Source organism: Gigantopelta aegis, chromosome 8, assembly GCF_016097555.1.
Source record: "Gigantopelta aegis isolate Gae_Host chromosome 8, Gae_host_genome, whole genome shotgun sequence".
Taxonomy (NCBI): Eukaryota; Metazoa; Mollusca; class Gastropoda; order Neomphalida; family Peltospiridae; genus Gigantopelta; species Gigantopelta aegis.
Window position 1 is genome coordinate 27,782,611 of NC_054706.1, and position 26,756 is coordinate 27,809,366.

A 26,756-nucleotide genomic window follows, 5' to 3' on the forward strand; every position below is an offset into this window, starting at 1 on the left:
TCTCTCTCTCTCAATCCTGTAAGTTTGATGTATTTTAAAGTTACGGTTTGCACCATCTCCCTTCCAACTGCACTCAAATATGAAATAACCCTAATCCTATATACATGTACATATGAAAGGGGACCCAGAGATAACCCTACAAAGAGAGGTCAACACCAAACACAGACACCCTATTTCAACATCAGCCCTATGAGCAGGATATTGTTACACAAATATTCCTTTCCTTTTTAAAAAAAACACCTCAGTAGCAGAGCTTAACATATGGCCAGCTGTTTTGGGTTTTTTTTTTAATTGCAGGTAAGACAAAAAAGATATGAAGGAAGGAAATGTTTTATTTAACGACACACTCAACATATTTTAATTACGGTTATATGGCGTTGGAATAATCATTTTGCTAAGAAAAAAATGGATATGGCCTGCTGGAAATTAATGAAGGGTTTGGGATAGTGTGTGAAAAAATTAGATGTATTTTAGAGCATTATGGAATTAAAATGTAACAAAATCCTGAGCCAATTAGCAGATGAGATAATTGTTAATACATATGTTTCTCAAAAAAATAACCAGCAATTTTGTTTACGGTTATAGCAGGTTTATTTCACCTGACGGTTGCCTCCAGAAATGGACTGCTTCTTGCTTTTTAAGTCCTGAATGGCCTATCAACTACTCCCATCATAGCCAACATGCACCGTGTCCTGTGAAACAGTTACAGGCGTATGTTGTGCAGGTGTAGTGCAGTATCTCGTGTAGTTGCAAGCTGCATTCTGATGGTTCAACATGACCAATTAGGATCCCCATCAGGACGCTAGTTTGTCAACAGGTTAGTTTGACATTTGTTTGCACAGCAAAGGTGTGACATTTTCTAGTGTCTGACACCACACACATAATATACAGTGGAATGGGTTGTAGCTCGGTGGTAGAGAACTTGACCAAGTTGCAATGGGTGTCAGGTCCTGCTTGGTAAATAGACCCATCAGGATTTTCCTGTTCCAACCCATATTCTATGGATGGTACACACCCACTTTAGTACAATTTAGACACTTGATTGTCATGATTCACAGAGAATGTAAATACAAAAGCTCATTATTTTAGTTTTATCATCAGCTTTAGTTTATCATCAGATCACCAAATGCAAATGGTTAATATACTGTAAACTGGGGAAAAATTGTGTGCGTATTAATTTTGCGTCATTAGCACCAAACCTCAAGTAGCAAAATTTATACACATTTCATATGAATAGGAATTGTTTTCACTCAGTTCAAATTAAAATTAAGTGTCCAGTAAGGACAAAAGTTTAAACCAGACATGCATGTATACATTTGTACACGTTTTAGAATACAGAGTTTCACCATCAGTCTTAACCTTTTCGTGTCTGTGCTGAAATGACATCTTGGACTGAGCCTTTTTCTTTTACGTCCGAGTAAAGCAACAAGCCATCATATCGACAGCATTATTAAATTGTTTGCTTGCCACACCGTATGCTATATAAGGGTTAATTATTTCTTTGGAAACTTCAACTAATTAATTGTTTCTTTAGCCCGTTTCCTTTCATATTATTTGCACCGTACGTGTATGTGTGTTATATGTACATTATATCCACCATTCATATACATGTACAAACAAAATAAAAAGCTATTTATTTTTGTACTTACGTTATTTTAATGAAAGTGACCATGTCATCTTGCCACACACCTTGGCTGTGTCTGATAAATATAGAAATTAATGGTTAGTGAGAAAGGGCAGGATTTAAATAAAGAAGTTTGTTTTGCTTAAAGACACCACTAGAGCACATTGATTTATTAATCATCGGCTATTGGATGTCAAACATTTGGTAATATTGACATAGTCTTAGAGAGGAAACCAGCTACATTTTTTAATTAGTAGCAAGAGATCTTTTATATGCACCATCCCACAGGCAGTATAGCACATACCACAGCCTTTGATATACCGGTTGTGGTGCACTCATTGACTGGAGCAAGAAATAATCAGTGGGCCCGGGGCAGGATTTAGGTTGGTTGGTACAGGTGGTATGCTTACCTGAGGTGTTTGGTTGTAGGATCAAACTTCCTTAGCAGATACCGGCCTCGGTGGCGTCGTGGTTAGGTCATCGGTCTACAGGCTGGTAGGTACTGGGTTCGGATCCCAGTCGAGGCATGGGGTTTTTAATGCAGATACCGGCCTCGGTGGCGTCGTGGTTAGGTCATCGGTCTACAGGCTGGTAGGTACTGGGTTCGGATGAGTTCATAAGCGAAATAAAATATTCCTTCTGTTTTTTTCATTCTGAGTTAGTTCCAGTAATCATTACAGTAATAAACCGGACTCGGTGGCGTAGTGGTTAGGCCATCGGTCTACAGGCTGGTAGGTACTGGGTTTCGGATCCCAGTCGAGGCATGGGATTTTTAATGCAGATACCGACTCCAAACCCTGAGTGAGTGCTCCGCAAGCCTCAATGGGTAGGTGTAAACCACTTGCACCAACCAGTAATCCATAACTGGTTCAACAAAGGCCATGGTTTGTGCTATCCTGCCTGTGGGAAGTGCAAATAAAAGATCCCTTGCTGCTAATCGGAAAGAGTAGCCCATGTAGTGGCGACAGCGGGTTTCCTCTCTCAATATCTGTGTGGTCCTTAACCATATGTCTGACGCCATATAACCGTAAATGAAATGTGTTGAGTGCGTCGTTAAATAAAACTTTTTATTTATTTTTTTCCTTAGCAGACCCATTGACCCATTAACGTTTTTTCCCCCATCTCAGCCAGTACTTGTGGACTGGTGTATTAAATGTCATGATATGTGTTGCCTGTCTGTGGGAAAATGTGTATAAAAGATCCCTTACTGCTAAAGGAAAAAATGTAGTGGGTTTCCTCTGAAGACTGCCGTTCAGAATTATCAGATGTTTGATATCCAATAACCAGTGCTATATTATGGCTCTAGCACTTGCCAAATTCACCAATTATGAATTTAAAAAACAATTGGTGAATTTTATGAGCAATTGGAGAATTTTATTTTAATTTGTTGAAATAAATTCATGTCTTAATCAGTTGAAAAAAATAACTAGGATTCTGCCATTTTTTAAGCTTAATTGATAATTTGACTTGATTTTCTGCTCACTCAGAACTAGCCCTAAATAACCAATGATCAAATAATAGTGGTGTTTATAGTAAACAGAAGTAAGCCTAGTGGCCTTAAACCTTTTCACTGAGATATACCCTTGATATGGGTTGAAACAGTATAGGGGATACAAAACCATTGGCCACCAAGTATGTTGAATTGGTGCGTATCAAATGCATCAGCTGTGCAGGTCACTTCAGATGTGTATTATTGCAATTCTTCAATCTGGTTTTGTTGTGGATTGTGTATCATAAACCATGCTGTTCTTATTGTGTGTACAAATAATGGGTTTTGGGTGTCGGGCATCTCTGTCTGTGCCAACACTGTGCAATTACCATAATTTTATTGCCATAAAAATGGACGCATGGCTGAATCATAATAGTGTATGAATATAAATTGTTGTATTAAACAACAAGGGGGGTGTTATAAATATACGATGTATACTGGTTTCCAGTACTTAAACATGTGTCAAGATGATACGTCATAGTGTAAAGTTGAAGACTTGTTTTTTTTAACACAAATGTTGTTTCAAAAGCCATTAACTTGTGGGGTTTTTTTAATGTTAAGTATTCTTTTATGATAATTAAAACAAGGTTTTAAGTATGAAAAATCTTTATGACAAGTGTGAATGTTAAGTTTAGACCACTGATTTCAAATGTTCAGTCCATCCATCCATTTATTCATCCAAAAGTCCTGTCAGCTATTGATGCAATTGTCCATCTGTCTCTTCATTCTTTCACATCCATCCGTCCGTCCATCTGTCTGTCTGTCCATCCATCCATCCATCCATCCATCTATCCCACTTATCCAAAAACTCATAATACAAAAAGAATAGGTTTTATGTTCCATTAACCACTGTCTGAAAACAAAATACCTGATGTCTTTAGCCAAAATTAATTATTTTCTGATATAATGTTATTTACCCTTTAAAGACTAAAAAAGAAAGTTGCCGTTGGGTAAGTATAAGCATGTCGATTTTGATGTTGTACAAACACATTCAAGTGGTGTTGTTTACTAGAAATAAAATGACTACCAATTGTCAGTGAAAATTTTAAAATGTTCTGTGCTACATGTGTCTGTATCTAACATACTCTGAAAATGTGTGTGAAAAGTACCTAAATCAGAATCATAATTTCACAGAAGTGACCGACGTCTGTGGTACAAATTCAAGGCTGGTAGGTACTGGGTTCATGTTCCACTGAGGTAAGAGGAGCATGCTAGTGATGTGAATGATTAGAATACACTTGAGCTAGTCTCATTAGTATGTAAAACCATATATATATAGAGGATGAGGGATATGATAATTTTTAATAATTAAATACCTTTGTACAGTTAAATTCTCTAAACTGGACACCTTCGGGACCAAGTAAAACATCCGGTTTTAAGAGATATCAGGTTTTGAGAAGTTCTCTTTATGTACAGATATTTAAAAAGGGGCCTGTTTAAAGAGTGTCCAGTTTTGAGATGTTTCACTGTACCACTAACAGGAAATGGCCAATGGTTACAATGGGGAATGACAGTGGCTAGTGATATGACTTCACGTTGTACATGTTTGACTGCTATTTTGTTTAATCACCACATACTATAAGGAACTAAAATTTAAAAATAGTAGAGTTTTTGGCGGGGTGAGGGTTATTTCAAAAACACTTTTACTTTTCTTCTTACATCAAACCGAACCAAAATTATTTACAAAAACAATTTTCATGGTGGCTGGAAAGGACTATTGATTCTTAGATAGCCCCTAAAAATTTTGAATTTATCCAGCCCAGAGGCGGGACGTAACCCATTGGTAAAGCACTCGCTTAATGCACAGTCAGTCTAGGATTGATCCCCGTAGGTGAAACATTGGACTATCTCTAGTTCCAGCCAGTGCATCACAACTGGTATATCAAAGACCATGGCATGTGCTATCCTGTCTGTGGGATGGTGCATATAAAAAATCCCTTGCTGATTAATAAATCAATGTACAAACTTCTTTTTTTATCCACGTATGTCAACATGATGCCATCATTTGTCAACTGCCAATTGTTAAAACACCTTAGGCCATTGATTGTACAATGTGCTGGGGATTTATTCAGAAATCTCTCTTAAGCTCCCAAGATCACATCATCTTTGTAAGTCTTTTTGAAATTCAGTATGAGATGGCAAAGCTGTGAGAGTTAAGTGACTTGGGCGAGAGTTAAGTGACTTAGGTACCAGTGTGTCACATAAATCATCGCTTGTCACTGAATACAAGTGAACACACTTGTTTTGCATTATTTGGATACTCAGTCTGTTGAGTGTATTTTGCTTATACAAATTAATACATTGGCCTGAGCTTCTACTAAGTGTGTTAATTGTTTTTGAAAAATGTATTATGTAGATAGTGGTAACACAGTTTATTGTTAATAACAATAATACCTGTTATATTTTGTTTTAGTTACAGCAAGAAATTAAAGTGTGACAAACTCATCTATATTTTTTATTGTGAATATGTTTTGCTTATTTATCAAATTATTGTATACTGAACAAATTTATTGTTGTGTGAACATAAGTAATAAATTTGTCACAAATTAATCATTCAGTGTTTATCGACAACAAATGTTCGAATAACATGGAAACTGCAATTTCTTCAAATGCAAAATAGATTATTAGACAAAAGAAGTTGGTAGCTGGTAATGTTTGTTACTCTACTTGATAAAAGTGGACATACAGAAAGGAAAATTATACACAAACTTTAATATCCACTTTCTAGATTTTACATGTTTGAAATGTGTTTTGGTTTATAACATGTTACATTTTGGCAGCATGTGTCTTACTAAGGTTTTCTAAATTATTAGATTACTTAACATGTACATACTTTATGTTTGTAATACCTGAATATGATACTGGATGAGAAACAAAGACACTATGGTTGAAATGAATAATACATTGTCAAAAAAGCAGCAACCCCAAAACAAGAAAGAAAAAAAGGGTTTTTAACTGTTATAATTTATATTCCAGAAATATAAAAGGCAATTCCATAAATGCATAATCCAAATCAGTGATATTCAAATTAGTTGGAATATGACTTCAAAACAATTTTATTTCATAAAGTCTGTTGCATCATATGGTTTGGGGTAAACGCCAATGTTGGTTAAATATAATGGAAATTTATTAATGTTTTTTTTTGGTCTATAAATACTTAATGAACGCACTAATGTATTTGGTGTGTGTGTTTGTGTATAAGAGATCCCTTGCTGCTTTGTCAGTATTATTAGCTTATGTTGTGGCAGTGCATTTCCCCACTCCCTTTTCCTCTACCCCCACCTCTCTCTCTCTCTCTCTCTCACTCTCTCTCTCTCTCTCTCTCTCTCTCTCTCTCTCTCTCTCTCTCTCTCTCTCTCTCTCTCTTCTCTCTCTCTCTCTCTCTCTCTCTCTCTCTCTCTCTCTCTCTCTCTCTCTCTCCTCTCTCTCTCTCTCTCTCTCTCTCTCTCTCTCTCTCTCTCTCTCTCTCTCTCTCTCTCTCTCTCTCTCTCTCTCTCTCTCTCTCTCTCTCTCTCTCTCTCTCTCTCTCTGAAAATCTCATGTTCTCTCTCTCTCTCTCTCTCTCTCTCTCTCTCTCTCTCTCTCTCTCTCTCTCTCTCTCTCTCTCTCTCTCTCTCTCCCTCTCTCCTGTCTTCCATCTCTTTCTCTTTCCCTTTCTTTTTTTATCTCTCTCAAACAAATGTGAAAATTAATCATGTTAGATACAAATAATGGCCAGTTAAAATGTGCTACATTATCATGACACATTTAATCCTATCCTTTCATTTGTCATATTAATTAATTTTCTAAAACTTTAATACTTTTTATTTTCTAGGGGTGGAACTACTATTAATGCCAGCTATGAAAAGTTTAACACACCATCAACGATCAACTTCAGCAGTAGCAGTCCGGCACAATCCTCTTCATCATTGCCTTCATCAAAAGTGAGTTAACTGTTGGTATTTTATATCTATGCAATATTTCATCAAAAGTGAGTTAACTGTTGGTATTTTATATCTATGCAATATTTCGTCAAAAGTGAGTTAACTCTTGCTATGTTATATCTATGCAATATTTCATCAAAAGTGAGTTAACTCTTGCTATGTTATATCTATGCAATATTTCATCAAAAGTGAGTTAACTCTTGCTATGTTATATCTGTGCAATATTTCATCAAAAGTGAGTTAACTGTTGGTATTTTATATCTATGCAATATTTCGTCAGAAGTGAGTTAACTGTTGGTATTTTATATCTATGCAATATTTCGTCAAAAGTGAGTTAACTGTTGGTATTTTATATCTATGCAATATTTCATCAAAAGTGAGTTAACTGTTGGTATTTTATATCTATGCAATATTTCGTCAAAAGTGAGTTAACTCTTGCTATGTTATATCTATGCAATATTTCATCAAAAGTGAGTTAACTGTTGGTATTTTATATCTATGCAATATGCTGGTTGACGTTTGTTTCTGTTTTCTAAGTAATTTCCTCATCATTTACCTCCTGCATTTCATAACTGCTTTCATTAAAACTTAGTTATCACTACGAGGCTGTTACAGTGTCTATAGGTAGCACTAAACCAATTAATTTTCAACTGGGTCAAAGTTCGAGGTGCACCGAACTTTTGATAGAGAAGTAAACACCAGAAGTCCTGTGATTGGTTATAAATGTGAGTGTGTTGGTTGTAAAAAACATTAGTTTCATCAGGGCTAAAAATGTATGCAATTTTATTTGATCTAGTACCACTGTGTCAAGTAGCCTTGTGCTTGGAACATGTATGGGGTACCTGTAAAAAAAAAAGTACTTAAATTTTGTGTGAAACTAGGGGTGAGCCATGAAAGGTACCATTTTCTGCAGTTAATACTTTTGAGGTAGGGGTTATAGTACTGATATTTATAGGTCATAGTTTGGTTGATATATTGCATATAGTGTTTTTAAGCACAAACGTTAACATGGTTGCCTATGGGATTTTAATTGGTATAGTCCAATCTATAGGGTATACATGTATGCCATCAAATCAAATCCCATACACACCAATATTAAAATATGTGGCTAAATCTGCTACCATGGATATAACAAATACAATTCCACATTCTTAAAACAAATCCAAAAAATTGGGCAGCTAATTTAAGATGTAATCCGAAGTATCTTTGACCAGCCTAATGCCACACAAAAATTGTCATCCTAATTTTAGAATGACCTCACATTTAAATATAACGGGTACAGTGATACTACTGTGAATCCTTTATATTGTGGTTTTACTAAAATAGGCACTTCATTATGTACTGGTAAAGTGCCCTCCTGATCTACAATCGGTCTAGGATCGGTCTAGGATCGATCCTCGTCAGGGGGCCCTCTGGGCTGTTTCTCGCTCTAGCCAGTGCACTGCAACTGGTATATCAAAGCCTGTGGTATGTGCTATTTTGTCCGTGGGATGATGCATTTAAAAGATTCCTTGCTGCAGCATATCAATGGAAAAATGTAGCAGGTTTCCTCTCTAACACTGTTTAAAAATTACCAAAAACTAAACAAAAAAACCCTGCAAAGTACTAGTAGTTTGTGTACATTGATGTTCTGGAACTGCAGTAGAATTCATCCCAATAAAAACTTACAGAAATTAGTGATGTTGATTGCTTTAATATGATGGAAATTGGTCACCATTTTATAATTCTTGAAGTTAACACGTGTTTACTTTTTATACACCCATCTATGATGGGTCGTATTATGGTGTGGTGTTGTCCATTTGTCTGCAAGTCCGTCTGTCCATACGTCAGTCTGTTAACTTTTTCTTGTCCGGACCATACAGTTGCATACAGGACCATCAAACCCCACATGTAGGAACATCTTGGGATGGCCGTGTATCGCGTACTATTACTAGGTCACTGTGACCTATTTTTCACGGTCTACTGCACATAACAGTAAATCCTTGTCTGGACCATATCTTGCATACAGATGCATACAGGACCATCAAACCTCACATGTAGGAACATCTTGGGATGGTGGTGTGTCGAATACTATTACTAGGTCACTGTGACCTACTTTTTCATGGTCTACTGCACATAACAGTAAATCCTTGTCCAGACCATATCTTGCATACAGATGCACACAGGGCCATCAAACCTCACATGTAGGAACAACTTACTATTAGTAGGTCACTGTGACCTACGTTTCACGGTCTACTGCACATAACAAAAATTTCACATAATTAGAATTGAATCATACTCATAACATATTCATTAATATCTATGGTTTTCCATCAAACTCCTGATGGGCCTATCATGTACCTCACCGGTATTCTTGTTTAAATTTTCATTACTTGGACGAAACATGCTTAAAATGTTTATTCTATTGGTGGATTAATCACTGAGGTCAGTCCCTATTTTGGGAGGTTACAGTTTTTGCAGTCCTGGCAAATAAATTTGCAGGTTCGCTAGAAGGAGCCGATCGAGACCTAGATTCACTGTTGCCCATGCAAACATGTCAGGTGTAAGGGAATCGAGCGCTGTGATTAGCCGACATAGTTTGGGATATGATTAGGATTGGGATTACCAGCAAGGTGCAGAAATGTTTATACATGTACCATTTAAAAAAAAACCCAAAAAAACCCCTGGAAAATGGTGCACCGGACTGTGGGTCTAAAACTGCAATTTTCATGAACTAGGGCAGGTTGTAGTTCGATGGTAGAGTGCTCGCTCGAGGTGTGGTGTGTCACATGGTCAACTGACCAAGATGAACCATGGAGGGTTATTTCCCCATCCCAACTAGTGGTGATATATCAAAGGCTCTGATTTGTGCTATCATGTCTGAGGAAAAGTGCATATAAAAGATCACATGCTGAAAAATGTAGCAGGTTTTTTCTAAAGACTGGCCAAAATTACCAAATAGTTTAACATCCAGTAGCCAATGATTAATTAATCAATGTTGTGTTCTAGTGGTGTTGTTAAACAAAACAAACACAACTGGTATATATCAAAGGTTGTGGTATGTACTGTCCTGCCTATAAGAAGTGCATATAAAATATCCCTTGCTACTTTTTTTTTTTTTTTTTTTTTTTTAAAGAAGTAGCCTATATGATAGTGGCAGATTTCCTACAGGTATCTCTGTCTTGACCAAGTGTCGAAGTAACAATATTTTTGTCCCCAAATAGCCACTGATTAAAATGTGCTGAGGTGTCATAAAATGAATATTCCTTTCATTTCCACTGGATCTCCCTAACCAGTGTTCAGTGTAACTCACTGTGAGTAGTACAGGAACTTGTACATTACTTCCACCTGTGACGCTGGTCTCTCTATAAATGGCATGACCATGTAGCAGGCTCCTCGGTAACCCAATCACTCAGACTGATGCCGGCGGCGCCAATGTACAGCCCAGCACACTAAACAGCCGACCATGAACCAGTACAGGGTTTGTATAAGTGTTTATCTTCTCTCATCCATCTATTCTTTCAAAAATAACTTTATACCTTTCTCCGGCAGCAAGTGTGGTGTGCTTTTTGCGAAGAGTTATTTTTTTCTCCTTTTTTTGCTGACAAATGATTATGTGAATTCCTGGCATGCAATGTTCCAAAAGCAAGTGGTCATGTATACAACTGTCTTAGTGCAACAGTGCCACAGTGGTCGTGTATATACAGTTGTACCTGGTACACCGATCTGTTCTGCTTCATTTAGTTGTTGGTAACTGTTTGAACAGCTAATACAGTCAAACAAGCCAAGTGGCTACCTCAATTAAGCAGCTTCATTTCTTAAGAAACCACCTGGCTCTTCCACTAAATTATCCACTACATGTAATAAATTACAGCCAGTGGTCTCAAGGTGCCACCATTTTGGGCTCCATTACATATAGATGACTGAAGAACACAGATTTGACTACCAGTTTATATAATCACCATGTTTTTCATCAGGGTATTCCACATGTGTTGTAATTTATTTATTTATCACTGTACATATCATCATAGACAATATTTCTTCATAGTTCTGTTCACTGACAAATTCAAATTAATGCAAACCTCCGATCAGGTATGTAGTGAATCAATATATTATAAAATTAAAAGTCATGAATGTAAGGATCAGCAGAATTTTATTTATTTATTACAAAAATGCATCTATTCTATACTGTTCTAGACTGATTTCTGAACACTTGATGCACATCACACCAGTAGTCAAATTGTAACTCATCAGTTAAATAAATATAATTCACATATATAACCAAACAATCGATTACTTTCATGTAGGTACGTGTACAAATCAAGTGTACCAACTTCAGGTTACCTTAGATTTTGAAATATTGTCTCCAGTTGACATAAAAAAAACCCATTCAAACAATTACTGACCAGCTTACCTCCCATTTCTAATGAACAGTCATTGGGCTATTTGGGGCCTGGTTGTTCAAACATTATTTGGATTAACCAATGGTTAACAGAAATTTTCAAAATCAAGGAAATTAAAATTGATACAAATAATAACTGAAAACAAGAATAATGTTGAAATTTGATTTAAAACAACCAAAGATACCCATACATGAATACAATAAAATGCATAGTTTATTTTGTATTTGTGTACAAATTATTAAAAGGAAAATATCAGACTAACCCAGGGTTAATTTAACCATGCCTTGAACAACAGGTTCCTGATTTATGCAGTGTGTGGGATGTAGCACTGTGATAGTGTACTCCCCTGAGATTCAATAGGTCATAGGATTAATGACTCATGGACTCATCCTTCCCCCACCCCCTTCGCTCCAGCCAATGCACCACGACTGGTATATTAAAAGCTGTGGTATGTGCTATCCTGTCTGTGTGATGGTGCATATAAAAAGATCCCTTGCTGCTAATTGAAAAGAGTAGCCCATGAAGTGGTGACAGTGGGTTTCCTCTCTCAATATCTGTGTGGTCCTTAACCACATGTCTGATGCCATATAACCGTAAATACAATGTGTTGAGTACGTTGTTAAATAAAACATTTCTTTCTTTACTTCTTTCCATGAAGTTGTGACAGCGGGTTTCCTTTCTCAATATCTGTGTGGTCTGTAGCAATATGTCTGACATCATATAACCATAAATAAAATGTGTTGAGTGTGTCGTTAAATAAAACATTTCCTTCCTTTTCCCTGGTGCATGAAAGTTTATGGTATATATCAGGGTTTGAATTTTGCCACAGCGATGGCAGCAAGTGCTGTGGTTGCCCTCCTGACTTGCCATTATGCCCTGAAAATGAAGACGACGTCAACAGCAAGAAAAATGTCATGGCGCCCTACTTGGTTTGCCACCATGCCCTTCTCATACATTCCACGTTGCATATGTAAGAAATGATAGTCATCTGTATCCAACAAATACATTGTAGCATACGCTAGAACCCAAAGCACCAAGATGAAATCAGTAATGCCAGTCAGGCTTCGGCCTGACCAGTATTTTGTTTGATTTTTAATTTTAAATAAAAAGAATAATAATCACATATTGCATATTGTAGATTCATTGATCCTGCTCAAAATATAAATAAGACCAAACACTCATTGAAATATTTTTTCTGCTTCAAAATTCCACCAGAATGCAGCCAAATGCAACTATTTAAAAATATATAAAAAGTTGGAACATTAACTAACACCCTCCACAGATGGTGGAGACAAAATAGGCCTTTCCAGTAATTTCGATTTTGAAATACTGTCGCCATATTTTAAAGCAGTGGTCAGCAGCATAATTGGCAGTAATAAAACTTTGTGCTTGGAATTACTTGTATAAAGTGCTGCTTGGCTCAGATCCTAAAAATATGATCTTATGTCTGGTGTCTTCAGTGTATGGTATACATGTACATTTACACATACTTGTAAGGCAGCAACATGACTGGACTTGGGTGGTGAATGCAGCATTCTAAAGTTTAACTTAACCTATAGCAAGCAATCATGACCATCACCATAAAAAATACAGTATGTACAGTTTTTGCTGTGAAAATGCTCAATTCACAAGTCTCTGGTGGGTGGTCTACTGCTACCCACAGATACCCTCATTGGAAACATCTGTAAACAAGGGTCATAGTTATTCCAGTGGTGTAATCAGCACTGGCTGTTACTGGAGCATGGGTCAGTGAATGTTCTTAAAGCTGTCACATCCCTAATGAGTTAGTAATGAGGTCATTCTGAACTGGAGTTGAAATGAAGCTCAGTGTAGAAAAAATAGAGTTTTTGTTTTGTTTACAAGATGCTCAGTTCTGTGAAAAAGTTAATTGTTTGTTTTGTTTAAGGACACCACTGGAGCACATTGATTTATTAATTATCAGCTATTGGATGTCAAACACTTGGTAATTCGGACATATGTCTTAGAGAGAAAATCCTGTACATCTTTTCATTAGTAGCAAAGGATCTTTTATATGCACCATCCCACAGACAGGATTGCACATACCATTGCCTTTAATAAACCAGTCATGGTGCACTGGCTGGAACGAGCTCAGTGTAGAGTGCTCACCTCATATTTCATGGATTGTATTTGTATAGTAGATAAGCCATGATGGAATTTGTTTTCTTTCATCACTGCCAGTGCTCCACAACTGGTATATCAGAGGTCATTTTATGTACTGTTTAATAGACTACTTATGAAAGATTTTTTTTTTTTTTGTATATGAGTAGACTACATGATGCCAGCAGGTTTTCTTTCCCATTCAAACCCAAATGTCACAAAAACCATATGCTAGGCACAAAATAACTTCCTGGTTTAAAAATGAGTTCATAAGCAAAATAAAATATTCCTTCTGGTTTTTTCATTCTGAGTTGGTTTCAGTAATCATTACAGTAATAAACCGGACTCGGTGGCATCGAAGTTAGGCCATCGGTCTACAGGCTGGTAGGTACTGGGTTCGGATCCCAGTCGAGTCATAGGGTTTTTAATCCATATACCGACTCCAAACCCTGAGTGAGTGCTCCGCAAGGATCAGTGGGTAGGTGTAACCCACTTGCACCGACTAGTGATCCATAACTGGTTCAACAAAGGTTATGGTTTGTGCTATCCTGCTGTGGGAAGCGCAAATAAAAGATCCCTTGCTGCTAATCGAAAAGAGTAGCCCATGTAGTGGCGACAGCGGGTTTCTTATCAAAATCTGTGTGGTCCTTAACCATATATCTGACGCCATATAACCGTAAATAAAATGTGTTGAGTGCGTCGTTAAATAAAACATTTCTTTCTTTTTTTTCGTTACAGTAATGAACCCATCACCTACTGTATACATTTTAAACCTGATACTATGATCAGACAAAATTGATTGGATTTGTTACTGTTAATAAATGATGAACTATGTACTGAGATTGTTGACATATGTACTTGTTGACATATCTTCATTTCACAGAACTGATTGATCCCTGTTGATGGCCCATTGGGCTATTCGTCGTTCCAGCCAGTGCAGTGCACCATGACTGGTATATCAAATGTTGTGGAATGTGCTATCCTGTCTGTGGGATGGTGCATACAAAAGATTCCTTGCTAATAATAGAATTTTTTTTAGTGCATTTCCTCACTAAGACTATGTCAAAATTGCCAAATGTTTGACCTCCAATAGCCAGTGACTAATAAATCAATGTGCTCCAGTGGTGTCCTTAAACAAAACAAACATTTAACCTTTACAAAGATCTAAGCATCTCATAATCAGGGTTGAAATGCAAATCAGGTTTATCGTTAATTTCAAATTTGCTTTTCTTTTGGTGTTCAGTTGCTGGCAGAGGTCATTTAACAATTTTTGTGGGAATAGAATGCCACAGTACTTATTTTGGATATTCTTACAACATTTAAAAAACAATTTAAGGACTGTAGCTAGATGTTTTTGCCTGAAAAGTTAACTGAACTTGGTTTTTACCTCCATCAACCCTTTAAAACATTGTATGGGTTGTAAAACAAAACAAAAAAAACTGTTGATATATATGTAAAAACAAAAGTACTATCGTTACAGGTTAAATGATAAATGTCATTGGGTTTATTTGCTATAATAAAAACAATATTTCCCTATACTTGTCTTTTCTGACACGCAATAGCCAAAGTGTATGTGCTGGGGTGTCATTAAACATTCCTTCCTTCATTATTTGATATAAGAATGTCTATGTACAAAATGTGTCTTTATTCACACTTAAGGGTGTATACTACCAAATCAAATCCCATAGACGACAATAGTAACATATGTGGCTAAAACCCCTACCTGCAGCGTATCAATCGACATAAACGCCATGAATATAAATACTACCACCCCTCACACTTAGAGTGAATCAGAAAAAATTGGGGGTCAAGCTGCTTGTTTCTGAGATAACGGTTAGCATCTATGACTACCCTAGTTCCGCACAAAATTCTAGTACTTTTTTTCACAGGTACCCCATACATGTTTCAAGCACAAGGCTACTTGATACATTGGTACTAGATGAAATAAAATTGCTTATTTTTTTTACCCAGATGAAACTCACATTTATAACCAATCACAAGACTTGTGGTGTTCACTTCACTATCAAAAGTTTGGTGCACCTCGAACTTTGACCCAGCCGGAAGTTATTTGGTTTAGTACTACCTTAAAGGCATACTGTCACAGATTTAAGGACCTTAGTTCTCTAAAAATTGATAATAAATGATAATTACATTAATTTTTGGAAACCAAATCTAGCTATCGCATCACCATAACTGAATCATGATGGAGTGAAATCCATGTCAACCCTCTTGGCAATACTAGTTTTGGAATTATGGACCATTGCCATAATTCAATAACTTTTACAAAATATCATTAGTATGGTGGTTACATAGATGGTTGAATAAAGTACATTTAGGGACAAATCAAATTTATATTTGTTTAGGTAATAGTTTGTTAGGCCATTTAATAGGTCAGTGGTCTGTGACACAATACCTTTAAATTCCATACATGACTGTATAATATAATGTCTGGATTATTGCCTATACATTACATATATTTTAAGATTGAACCTTGGCAAAAACCATAGCCAGTTCTCTTTGATTTACTTCAACTATAAATATCAAGACACATTTTCAGACAGCTGCTAATAATAAATCTTGTGTTGGAGCCAAGGTTGTGAAGTTATTCTCCCCGCCTCCACAACTAATGGCCCAGTTTATGTAACAGCATGTCGCCACCTCATATCAAACATGTGCATTCAGTTATATACAGATACCTTCAGCTAATGTTAGTGTGGTGCCGGGCACAGTTTAAACAATGCCAGCCAAACGGTTAAAACCTTTTATTTATTGGAATGTGTGATCAGATATCTAGCTTCAGAACTGAATTACTTAAATACATCTCTGGGGCAATAAGACATCATTTAAAATATATATTTTAAATGTTTAAATAGTTATGTCAGTGTATTTTAATTCATCACTCAATGTTTTTTGTTAATTTATCCATCCATCCATCCATCCATCCATTAATTTATCCACCCTTAAATGCATCCATCCATCCACCCACCCACCTATCCATCCATCCAAATCCACCCACCCACCCATCCATCCATTCATTCATATATTCATCCATCCATCCATCCATCCATCCATCCATCCATCCATCCTCCCACCAATTCATTCATCCATCACTCCCTCCATCCACCCCTCCACCCATCCTCCATCCACTTCTGGACTGTCACGAAAGCTAGCAATTCTTGTTGCTCAACCAGTGCCCCATAACTGGTATAACAAAGGCCATGGTATGTGCAGTCCTGTCTGCTGGAAAGTACATATTAAATAATCCTTGTTGCTAATGGAAAAATGTAGCAGGTTTCCTTTAATTACCAAATGTCAGAAATTACCATATGTTTGACATCCAATACCACAAATCCACACTGTATTATATATTTAATTTTTTCAGTGTTTTTTTTTTATGGCATTAATTTTTATGCTGTGTTTTTGACATTTTGGCTTTTTATTTTACAGAATTTTAATGTTGCTCCAAAGCCGTTTGGTGCACAAAGCAGTCCTGGCACCAACTATGGCCTCAGCAATCCAGGTGCCAGCTACGGAGTATCCTCCTTAACCCAGAAGACACAGAACATGAACATATCAAGGTACATGTTTGATGAACTTTCATGGATGACTTGTATGTGGCAGGACGTAGCCCAGTAGTAAAATACTCATCTGATGCACGGTTGGTCTATGATCGATCCTAGTCTGTAATCCCATTGGATTAATTGTCTCATTCCAATCAGTGCACCATGACTGGTATATCAAAGGCCGAGATATGTGCTATTCTGTCTGTGGGATGGTGCATATAAAAGATCCCTTGTTACTAATGGAAACATGTAGCAGGTTTTTCTCTCTAAGACTGCATGTCAGAATTACTAAATGTTTGACATCCATTAGCCAATGGTTAATAAATCAATGTGATCTAGTTTGTGTCATTAAACAAAACAAACTTTTAACTTTTTAAGACCTGTGCAGGGGTCTCTGTTAACTTTCAACATCTGCATGCCCCATTGGACAAGTGCCTCTCCATTTTTACTTGTCCCATCAGAAATGTGCTTGTCCTACCCAAATATTTCTGTTGAAAGCTGATTGAATGTTTGTTTAACGACACCCCAGCACAAAAATACATATCGGCTATTGGGTGTCACAAATGGTAAGTATATGAACATATTTGTATAGACTCATGTAAAACCACAGTGTAAGGAGCTGTGGGGGGGGGGGGGGGAGTATAATACAATATATAAAATCAAGTTAAGTATATCTTAAAATTTTGTATAGAAGTCAAAGTGTTTTAAAAACTTTACAATTAACATTGGATGGAATTTAAACGATTCCAAAACATTTCTGTTGCCAAATATATCATTTCTTGTCGGCTTGAGATGATCACACTCCAACAAAATGTGCCGCACAGTCAGTGTACACACTGAGGAGGAGGGTCCTTCTTTAAAATAAATGAATGCGTCAAATTCTGTTGAAAGTGTCAAGAAATATTTGACATTCAGTTGACCTGTAAAGTCACACAAATTGTTATTCCAGTTAACTTGACCAACACCCAAGACCACTGGTCTTGGGCAAACAAACAAGCCTTAATGTTAGAGCCCTGCCAGTAGACCATATGCTGAAAGTGAAAGATTCTTTAGATACTATATATTTTATATATATATATACATGTGTATGTGTATATATATATATATATATATATATATATATATATATATATATATATTATTGTTGTTGTTGTTGTTGTTGTTGTTGTTGTTGTTGTTGTTGTTGTTGTTGTTGTTGTTGTTGTTGTTGTTGTTGTTGTTGTTGTTGTTGTTATTATATTTTTTTTTTTTTTTTTTTTTTTTTTTTTTTTTTTAATTTTTTTTTTTTTTATTATTATTTTTTTTTTTTTAAATATTATCTGTTATAGTTACAAATGTTAGATGTTAATTATTATTCAGTTTGTTCTGAATGGATACCATCACAAATAACCTAATGTTATCCTTTGATAATAAAAAAGGACTTCATTATGAAAAACAGATAAGTTAAGTACAAAAGTATCCGATTTCATAATGGTCAGATATTATAGATATCTTCATGTGTTAAATGTACATACATTTATGATGTTGTTATTTCAGTCCAGTCGACTATCAAGCCTCGGCTCAAAAGTATGCAGAAAGGGATGAACCCCCTGACCCCTCCCAGCACCACTCTAAGTCTTTCAAACAACTCCAAACCATGATCGACAGTGGCCAAGGTAACTTAGCAACTGTATATGTTTCAGTATGTGTAGAGTTAAAGAAGTATATACCCTTCATCACATGGACAGTGTTTGTTGTAACATCTGCATGATTCAATGGACTAACTCTTTGGGACAGTTGTTCAGGGTGTTCATCATGTTTCGTCTTAGAACGTTCAAATAAGAAACTATCAATTGTTCAAAATAATTAAATTGTGAATTTATATAATATTATTTATCTTTCATTGGCTGTTTAACTTATGTGCTATGGTGGAAAGATTATAAAGCTTTAGATTCTATTCATAAAGCATTCTTTGTCTTAATGGTTTTATTGCATGCAATTCCAAATGGAATTACTGCCAATACACCAAACACTAAAACAAACCTCTGTCTGTAAACCATTGTATGTTTAGCTTGTAAATTGATATGGATAAAATGTACATACAAATATCCAAGTGAAAAAGCACTATACCCAAATATATTTCATGACTGAATGCATTTTAAATATTCAAGAAGTCCTGCATTATTGAAGTCTTTGACATTCTTGTATCTAAAAAACAATTTTACTTTTCTTATACCGTATAACCAGAAATTTTCGAGGATTTTTATTTTCATGGGTTTCAAGGGTAACTAGTCAGCATTGAAAATATAAATCCTTGAAAATATTTGTAAACATAAACAAATTTTATCTAAAATATTTATTGTGAAAACAATAACACACTGACAATTTACTGGAACATTTTATTTCCTGTCATGCGCAGTCCACCGGAAACACCAAGAGAATAGTATAGTCAAGACAACAAGTTAGAATTTAAAAAAAGTTATTGTGTGAATCTCACTGTTTGTAGAATATAATGAAATATTTTTAAATTTCGTATATTGTTTTTATTAATGTCCACCCGCACTGCATCAGTGTTTCCAGGGTGGATGAATGCAGATTTCAACATTACCTGGCGTGTTTTCAATTCTGCCATAACTTTCATAATCCACCTTGCATGAATTGGTTTTATCGCCGAAGTACATATTTCGATCTTGATGTCTGTTACACCTTCGCCATCTCTCATAGCCAGCAAAACCTGCTTTGAATACCATGTGGTGAACTCAGACTTCAGGGCGTCCTTAAAGGAAACATGACACGAGACCATATTATAGCTCATTTTAAAAGAAAAATGATATAAAAATAATATACAAATAACTTTATAACAATAAAATACGTGTAGTTAATTTAAAATGAAGAAATTACGCTAACCAGTATCAAAGTACGATTTATGCATATTTCTTCGTGAGCGTTCGGAAAAAAAGGGAAGTGACGTCAGAGCCGCTGTACTCTTCCATTGTTGTTAACTGTTTATATATGGAGTAAGGGGCTTACGATCTTTTCAGTCCAACAGTGCCGTACTGCGCGGCCTTCGGGTGTAAAAATAAACAGTTTAAACGATCGGGATTGTCTTTTTATGGTTTTCCAAAGGATTGTATCCGAAGAAAGACGCGTGTATTTTATCGCAAAAGAAAAGATTGGACACCAACACCGCATAGTACTTTGGTGTCCGCCTAATTACAGCCCGGAGCCCGAACGTTACCCGGAGACACAGTACTCGGTTGCGAATGCCGAGGTGTACATTGTACATATTTGGCACAAAGATACACCTCAGCATGATGTATTTATATATGTTAAAACAAAAATGTAGAATTTTTTATTTTTTTATTTTTTTGGAAAAAAAAAGATTTTTCATGTTAGGGCTGTAGGCCTACATAACAAAATCTGTATTCACCGTCCGAAGAAGGAAACGTCAATAAGTAATTAAATATGGCATATACAAACATGGGATTTGGCATGAGGATACATCTCAGTACGATGTATTTAAATATGTTTTTAAAAAACGTGTAGAAAACAATAATAATTTTAAATAATGTTTTTAATCTTCGGGCGGAATACGTCACAAAAACGTTCCTCATCGCCCGAAGCCCCAAAGCAACACGAAGTGAACTTCAAAACTACAAAAAAACCCACTACTGTCGGTGTCGAAATAACTATTATGTTTCATCCACGGGCTGACTTGAGAATCGGAGTGTTGTTTTAGTTAATTGGTCCTTTCTTTCCGTGGCCTGCACATGTGATTCCTGATTGGCAGGTGTATATTGCAGGGTATCGACCAGGTAAGTGATTACCACGGTCTAGACATGCGTACAAAATACGTGCCAGTTTTTTTAAGATCACAGGGTATTGTTGCGTAACCCTGTCGCGACTATAGTACAATGTTAATGGACATTATCAGCCGCCCTGCTTCATTACTGTAAATAATGCTGTAAAACCCTTGATTAAGTAGACTTTCCCATCTAAAACTACAAAACTGACCAATTACGTAGTACCAAAGAAAAGAAAATTATCACTTGGGTATCGTGAGTGGTCGTTTTTACTCTAACGCACCCTACCAATAGGCCTAATAATATGCTACTTTTTTTTATGAGAGAAAAATACTATAATCCCATTTCGTTCTATTGATGCAAATAGAAATATATTTAGTTTAAAAGTTGATTATACTCTCAAGTCATTTATGTTGTTTTACAAGCCAGGTTAATGAAAGTGAAGCGCCTTGTCGTAAATTAGAGCGTTTGTTTACACTGTGCATACAGATTTCATTATGTACAGCCCGAACATAAAAAATGCGATATTTTCTAAAAAAAACAACCCAAAAATGTTTGTCCTACATTTATATTTTTTACATATTTAAATACATCATATCGAGGTGTATCTTTATGCTAAATATGAACAGTATACACCTCGGCATTAGCATCCGAGTTTTGGTTTTGTCTCCGGGTTACTTTCGGGCTCCGGGCTGTAAATTGGTCGACCGGTCTGGTCTGGCACCATCAGTTTCTCCACCCTCCGACTCGCTATCCGTTTTTTCTTCAGTATCACTGTTGTAAGTAAATGTGTGTCTTTCTTCATTTACTAACAGCTCATATTGATACGGCAAAACATTTTGCGAACGAACACTCATTGTTTTGGTAAGCTGTGCAAGTCTTAGATTCTTTATGAGTGGTACTGACTAATGCTTTTAAGTGTAAGGCTTCAGATCAAGCGACGCGTCTCTGACGTCACGGACCTCGTGATTGCCCTGCTCATTAAAGATCGGCAATTTCCGCTAAGAGCTCGTATCTGGGGTTCTTTTATGGAGATATTTTAAGTAATTAATTTTTTATAATTTTTTTTTTTAGGTGATTCAATTTATAATTAATTGTACATGGTTGGTGCCAAATATGGTTTACGTGACATGTTTCCTTTAAGTGGTTTGTTCACACATATGTTGTAATTGGCTTTACACAAAATCAAAAACTGTGATCAGTTGTCTGGCGAATAGCATACCGGGTATCACAGTGGCCAATTAGGCTACAGCTGAGTGTTCTATTGTTTAACTTTACATGTCGGTGGTATCGCACAACTGGCAGCCGAGGTGAAACTTTAATCAACAATAACAAGTATTCTTGCAACTAGACTTGCTAAAACTTGAAAATAAAATCACTTTCAATTTAGATTTGGCAAACGACGAAAATAAGAAACCTTGAAATGTTTTTATACCCCAAACCACGAAAAATTAAGACCACGAAAATTTCCGGTTATACGGTAATGGTGAAGCATGTAAAGAACATTATTCCCAGGCCTGTAGGAACAATATTTGAAGTTAAAGGGACACAACCTATTTAGGGGTAGGGATGGGACAATGTCCTCTTAAAAAAAAATTCATCTTTAAATGGCAACAAATACTACTTTTTACCATATCAAGAACATAATAGCAATATTTTGTATGACAATTTCCAGCTGTTTTAAATGATTTTTTACACATTTATAGGAGGACAAAAGTACATTTTCTGGGGGCATTTGTTCAAACGTTAGTCAGCTTAATCATTGGTTACCAGATATTTTCAAAACCAAGGCTTGAATCAACATAAATAATAATAATTGAACAAACAACAAAAGATATCCATACATAATCAAATCTAATGTTTATTTTTCATTTTGTGCACAAATAATTAAAAGGAATCTTATTAGACTAACTCATAGTTAACTGTAACTATGCTTTCAACAGCTGGGCCCTGTCTTAAAGTGAGGGTCCCAGCACCCCACCCACACCACCCACACCACCCACCCCACCCATCTGGTTCCTACAGGCCCTGTTACTCTTTCGATCTTCTGTCCATTTCACTAACATTTCATTTCATTTCAACTTTATTTTTCGTGCTTATATCCAATTAAGATTCAAGCATGCTGTCCTGGGCACACACCTCAACTATCTGGGCTATCTGTCCAGGACAGTGGTTAGTGAGAGTGTTGGTAAGAGAGAAGAAGGTGTAGTGGCATTACACCTACCCATTGAGCCCTTAAGAGCTTGCTCTGGGTTGGAGCCGGTACCGGGCTCTGAACCCTGTACCTGCCAGCCTTAAGTCCGATGACTTAGCCACTGCACCACCAAAGCTGGTTTCATTAAAAAGTCTGCTGTATGCTATTGGCATGTTAATCTATATGTTTTTTACTCTCTGTTAATCTCTGATTACACATCATCCATCTGTCTGTTAACTCCTTGTGTATCTTCCACCTCCAGTCATCAATCTAACTTGCTGAGTAACTGAGAATCCTAAGTTTGAATATCTTCTAGAACAGAAATAGCATTTAATGGGTTAGGAGCACTCACCTAAAGCATGTCGATCCATAGTATCTGTTCCTCAACCCACTGGGTTATTTTTTTGTTATGGCTAGTAGTGTTCCACAATGAGTATATCAAAGGCTGTGGTATGTGCTGGTCTGTCTTTGTGAATGTGTATTTAAAAGATGATTTGCTTCTGACCAGTAAAACCAGAATACAGAGATGAAAAACTTTTGAATTTTTCTTACATTCTGGATTTTTGTACAGCCTGAAAACGGACACTATCTTGTTTGATAAAAAAAAGATCAACATAACCCCACTACTGTTACAAATCCTGAAACTTGTCTGGATTTGTTTATCCAAGGTCATTTTCATCTTTGAACTAGCAGCAGTGGGTATATTATTTCATTCTCTAGATCCCATACATATATGTTGCAAATTGCTGTTGAGTAAATACTATGCTGGGATGTCATTAGAGAAAAACTTTTTGGCTGGGATGTAGGTGAATAGTTGAGACATGGTGGGTCTTAGGAGTGATCACCTGCATTGTAATGGCCCATTTGGCCTGAATAAGAACTTTTAGGAGGACTGAGAACTCCCAAGCAACTTATTAATTTTTGTGACATTGTTAAATTAAAATATATTCAAATTATATATCACTGTTTCTGTCTCTTTTTTAGCTAATGATTGTCTTATTTTGTTTTCAAATTCAAGAGTCATTATATAAATTTCTTTATAATTTTTGTTCTAAAATATTAAAGTGTCCCATAACCTTTTTGAATCTCTGATTATACTGTACATGTATATCCTGATTAACATATAAATGTGCTTCATCATCATCATCGTCATCATCGTCATCATTGTCATCATCATCGTCGTCATCACCACCACCATCATCAAATATTAAAATATTAAAGTGTCCCATAACCTTTCTGAATTTCTGATTTTTCTGAATTTCTGATTATACTGTATATCCTGATTAACATATAAATGTGCTTCATCCTCATCTTCATCCTCATCCTCATCACCATCATCACCATCACCACCATGCCACATAGTTAAAGGTGTTTTTCAGAACCTGCCACTCGTCTCCGTCCCCTGCCTAAAACCAGTGGTCGCACGTCTCCCCAGAATGCACCTGCAGCACCCCAATCCAAGACGGTTAAAGCCATCTTGCCCCAGCGATACAATACGCCCATAGGGCTGTATTCCAACGTAAATGTGGAAACAACATTGCAAGACCAGTCAAAGTTTTTGGTAAAAGAAGATGTTGGGTAATTTAATGTTTTTGTTTGTTGCAAAAATAAGATACAGTTTTGTGTGGATAAATATGCAGAAGTTATGTACAATACTAACAGTTTGAGGTATTAGGATCTCTAACAATTGAAACTTGTTGAATGAATTTATTAAACTGAAATGTATGATAATTTCTGCATATTTTCTGTGTCATAATTACATATACATTGATAGCTATAATGCCAGGAACCTGTTCTAATTTCTTATTGGAGATTGTATTTGATAAAAACACAAATCAAGCTACTGCATATTTTATATATAATGTGTTTTCTTGTTTCAAAAGATTTAATTAATTCCCTATCACAATATAACTGGAAAATGTTCTTTTAGCACAGAGTAATTACTACATATATGCTGCCTGAAAGAACTATTTATATTAAAAAGTCAGTCCCAAAAACTAACAATCTGAGAAAAATAAATTCTTTATTTAAAAAAGGACTGGTTTACAAATATTTTGCAGTACTTTTAAAATAATTTAAAATTCTAATTTCTAATAGAAATAAGACCAGGTTCCTTGGTAGGGTAGCTGATGATGTCTGGAAATAAAGAAATAAACTGAGACTTCCATTTTCAGGTTCTACATCACAAGCACCGCCTCCGTGGCAAAGGTATCAATGGCATTCCGAATGTCCCATGTTGTCCCCCGTTGTTGGGTTTCTTTGTTTGCAGCCCGTCTTGGAGTTGTCCCTCTTCTCTCATATTGACATTGATCTTTTGACTTTTGAAGACTGTTGCCAAAAATATTATTTTAAAGAAAATAAAATCAGTTAAAATTACTTATTTTACGTTTCAGTGTTCAATATAAAATGAACTTCTTTTTCATTATAATTAGCAGCTATGCACAGCTTGTTTATTTCAAGTGTTGTAATTTGGTCTACAGAGTATTAAGAGCTCTTTAATGCTAAGAGGTGAAATCTTAGTATGGACATACATGTAGTTAAACAGGGGAGATAATTGTCTAGGTATATTAAAAAAACAATTTCAAAAAGTGTTTGCTTTATGCATTTATAATTAAATTTAGTCATTCTGAGAATTATTGTTTTAACAAAAAATAAAAAAATAAAATATGAACTTTTAATGTTATTATTAGTAAGTATGTTTCAAAATTAATTATAAGTATTGTCTGTTATTTCTTTTACGTTTATCTGGATATGAAAAAAAAAAATCATTCGCAAACTTATGTGAGAATAGCTTTGCCTGTTCACACAGTTTGAGGATGATTTTAATCTGTCTGCTTATATCCTATTGTTTCTTGCTGAAATTGCTTTACATTTTATATGCTGATTCGAATTCTCCCTGTGTGAAGATCTTAATAAATTAGCTATTCATGGTTCGGACCTGCCATTAATTTTAAATATATGTAAGTCATGGTTGCTGAATGTAATGAATAAGCAGCATTTCTGTGTAATAACATTGGTAATTATGTCTAGAAAAACATAATAATAATATAATGTATATATTTTTGCTATCTTACAGAACATTAAAAAAAATTGACACCTTTCTAGTTTGTGCAACATATTAGTCTTCAAAAGTTATCTTTGCAAAGATCATCAAGTGTGTCTATGGTTCATTGTTTGTATTAATGACTTGTTAGCAATTTTATTGAAATTTGTCCGAAACAAATGTGCCAATATATTTACAGACTTGAACATATGTATTTACTACTTGGAATTTTCAGTATTACTAAATTCAGGAGGGTTACGTTGGAGCACACATGGGACAAGTGAGTTGGTGATAATTAACCTGTACACATCATCTTCCTTACTTTATTTATTAAGAGAAGGCATTCAACGCGTATTACCCTGCCAGCTTGATCCCTTCAGCTTTCCTAGAATAGGAAACTGTGAATGGGATGTCTAAACTAATTCCCAAGCAGAACTTCAATCACTTCAATCTCCTCTTCCTCCCTCCCCCTCCACTACCATCCTCTCACTCCCCACATACAAGCATTACAGCTTAAATCATTATAGTTTTGCACAGGTCTTTACACTGTCTTTTGATTTAACTGTAGAATTTTTATATCGATCGATTCATTCATATGTACTTTTGTTTGACACCCAGTAACTGAAGCATTTTTTTGT

At 35.8% G+C, this 26,756-nt stretch overlaps 1 protein-coding gene across 4 annotated transcripts in view; it reads left to right on the plus strand.

Annotated features, from left to right (window-relative positions):
* LOC121378500 (PDZ and LIM domain protein 7-like) overlaps positions 1 to 26,756 on the plus strand; it is an 83,254-nt gene that overhangs the window by 30,945 nt on the left and 25,553 nt on the right. For 2 of the 4 annotated variants that reach the window (XM_041506697.1, XM_041506695.1), the window contains exons 3-7: positions 4,040 to 4,063; positions 6,928 to 7,036; positions 16,984 to 17,114; positions 18,636 to 18,754; positions 24,455 to 24,653. In XM_041506697.1, coding sequence (XP_041362631.1) covers positions 4,040 to 4,063; positions 6,928 to 7,036; positions 16,984 to 17,114; positions 18,636 to 18,754; positions 24,455 to 24,653 — 582 coding nt within the window. Of the gene's footprint in view, positions 1 to 4,039; positions 4,064 to 6,927; positions 7,037 to 16,983; positions 17,115 to 18,635; positions 18,755 to 24,454; positions 24,654 to 25,249; positions 25,284 to 26,756 lie in introns of all 4 variants that reach the window. The other 2 variants (XM_041506698.1, XM_041506696.1) reach the window with 2 other exon arrangements.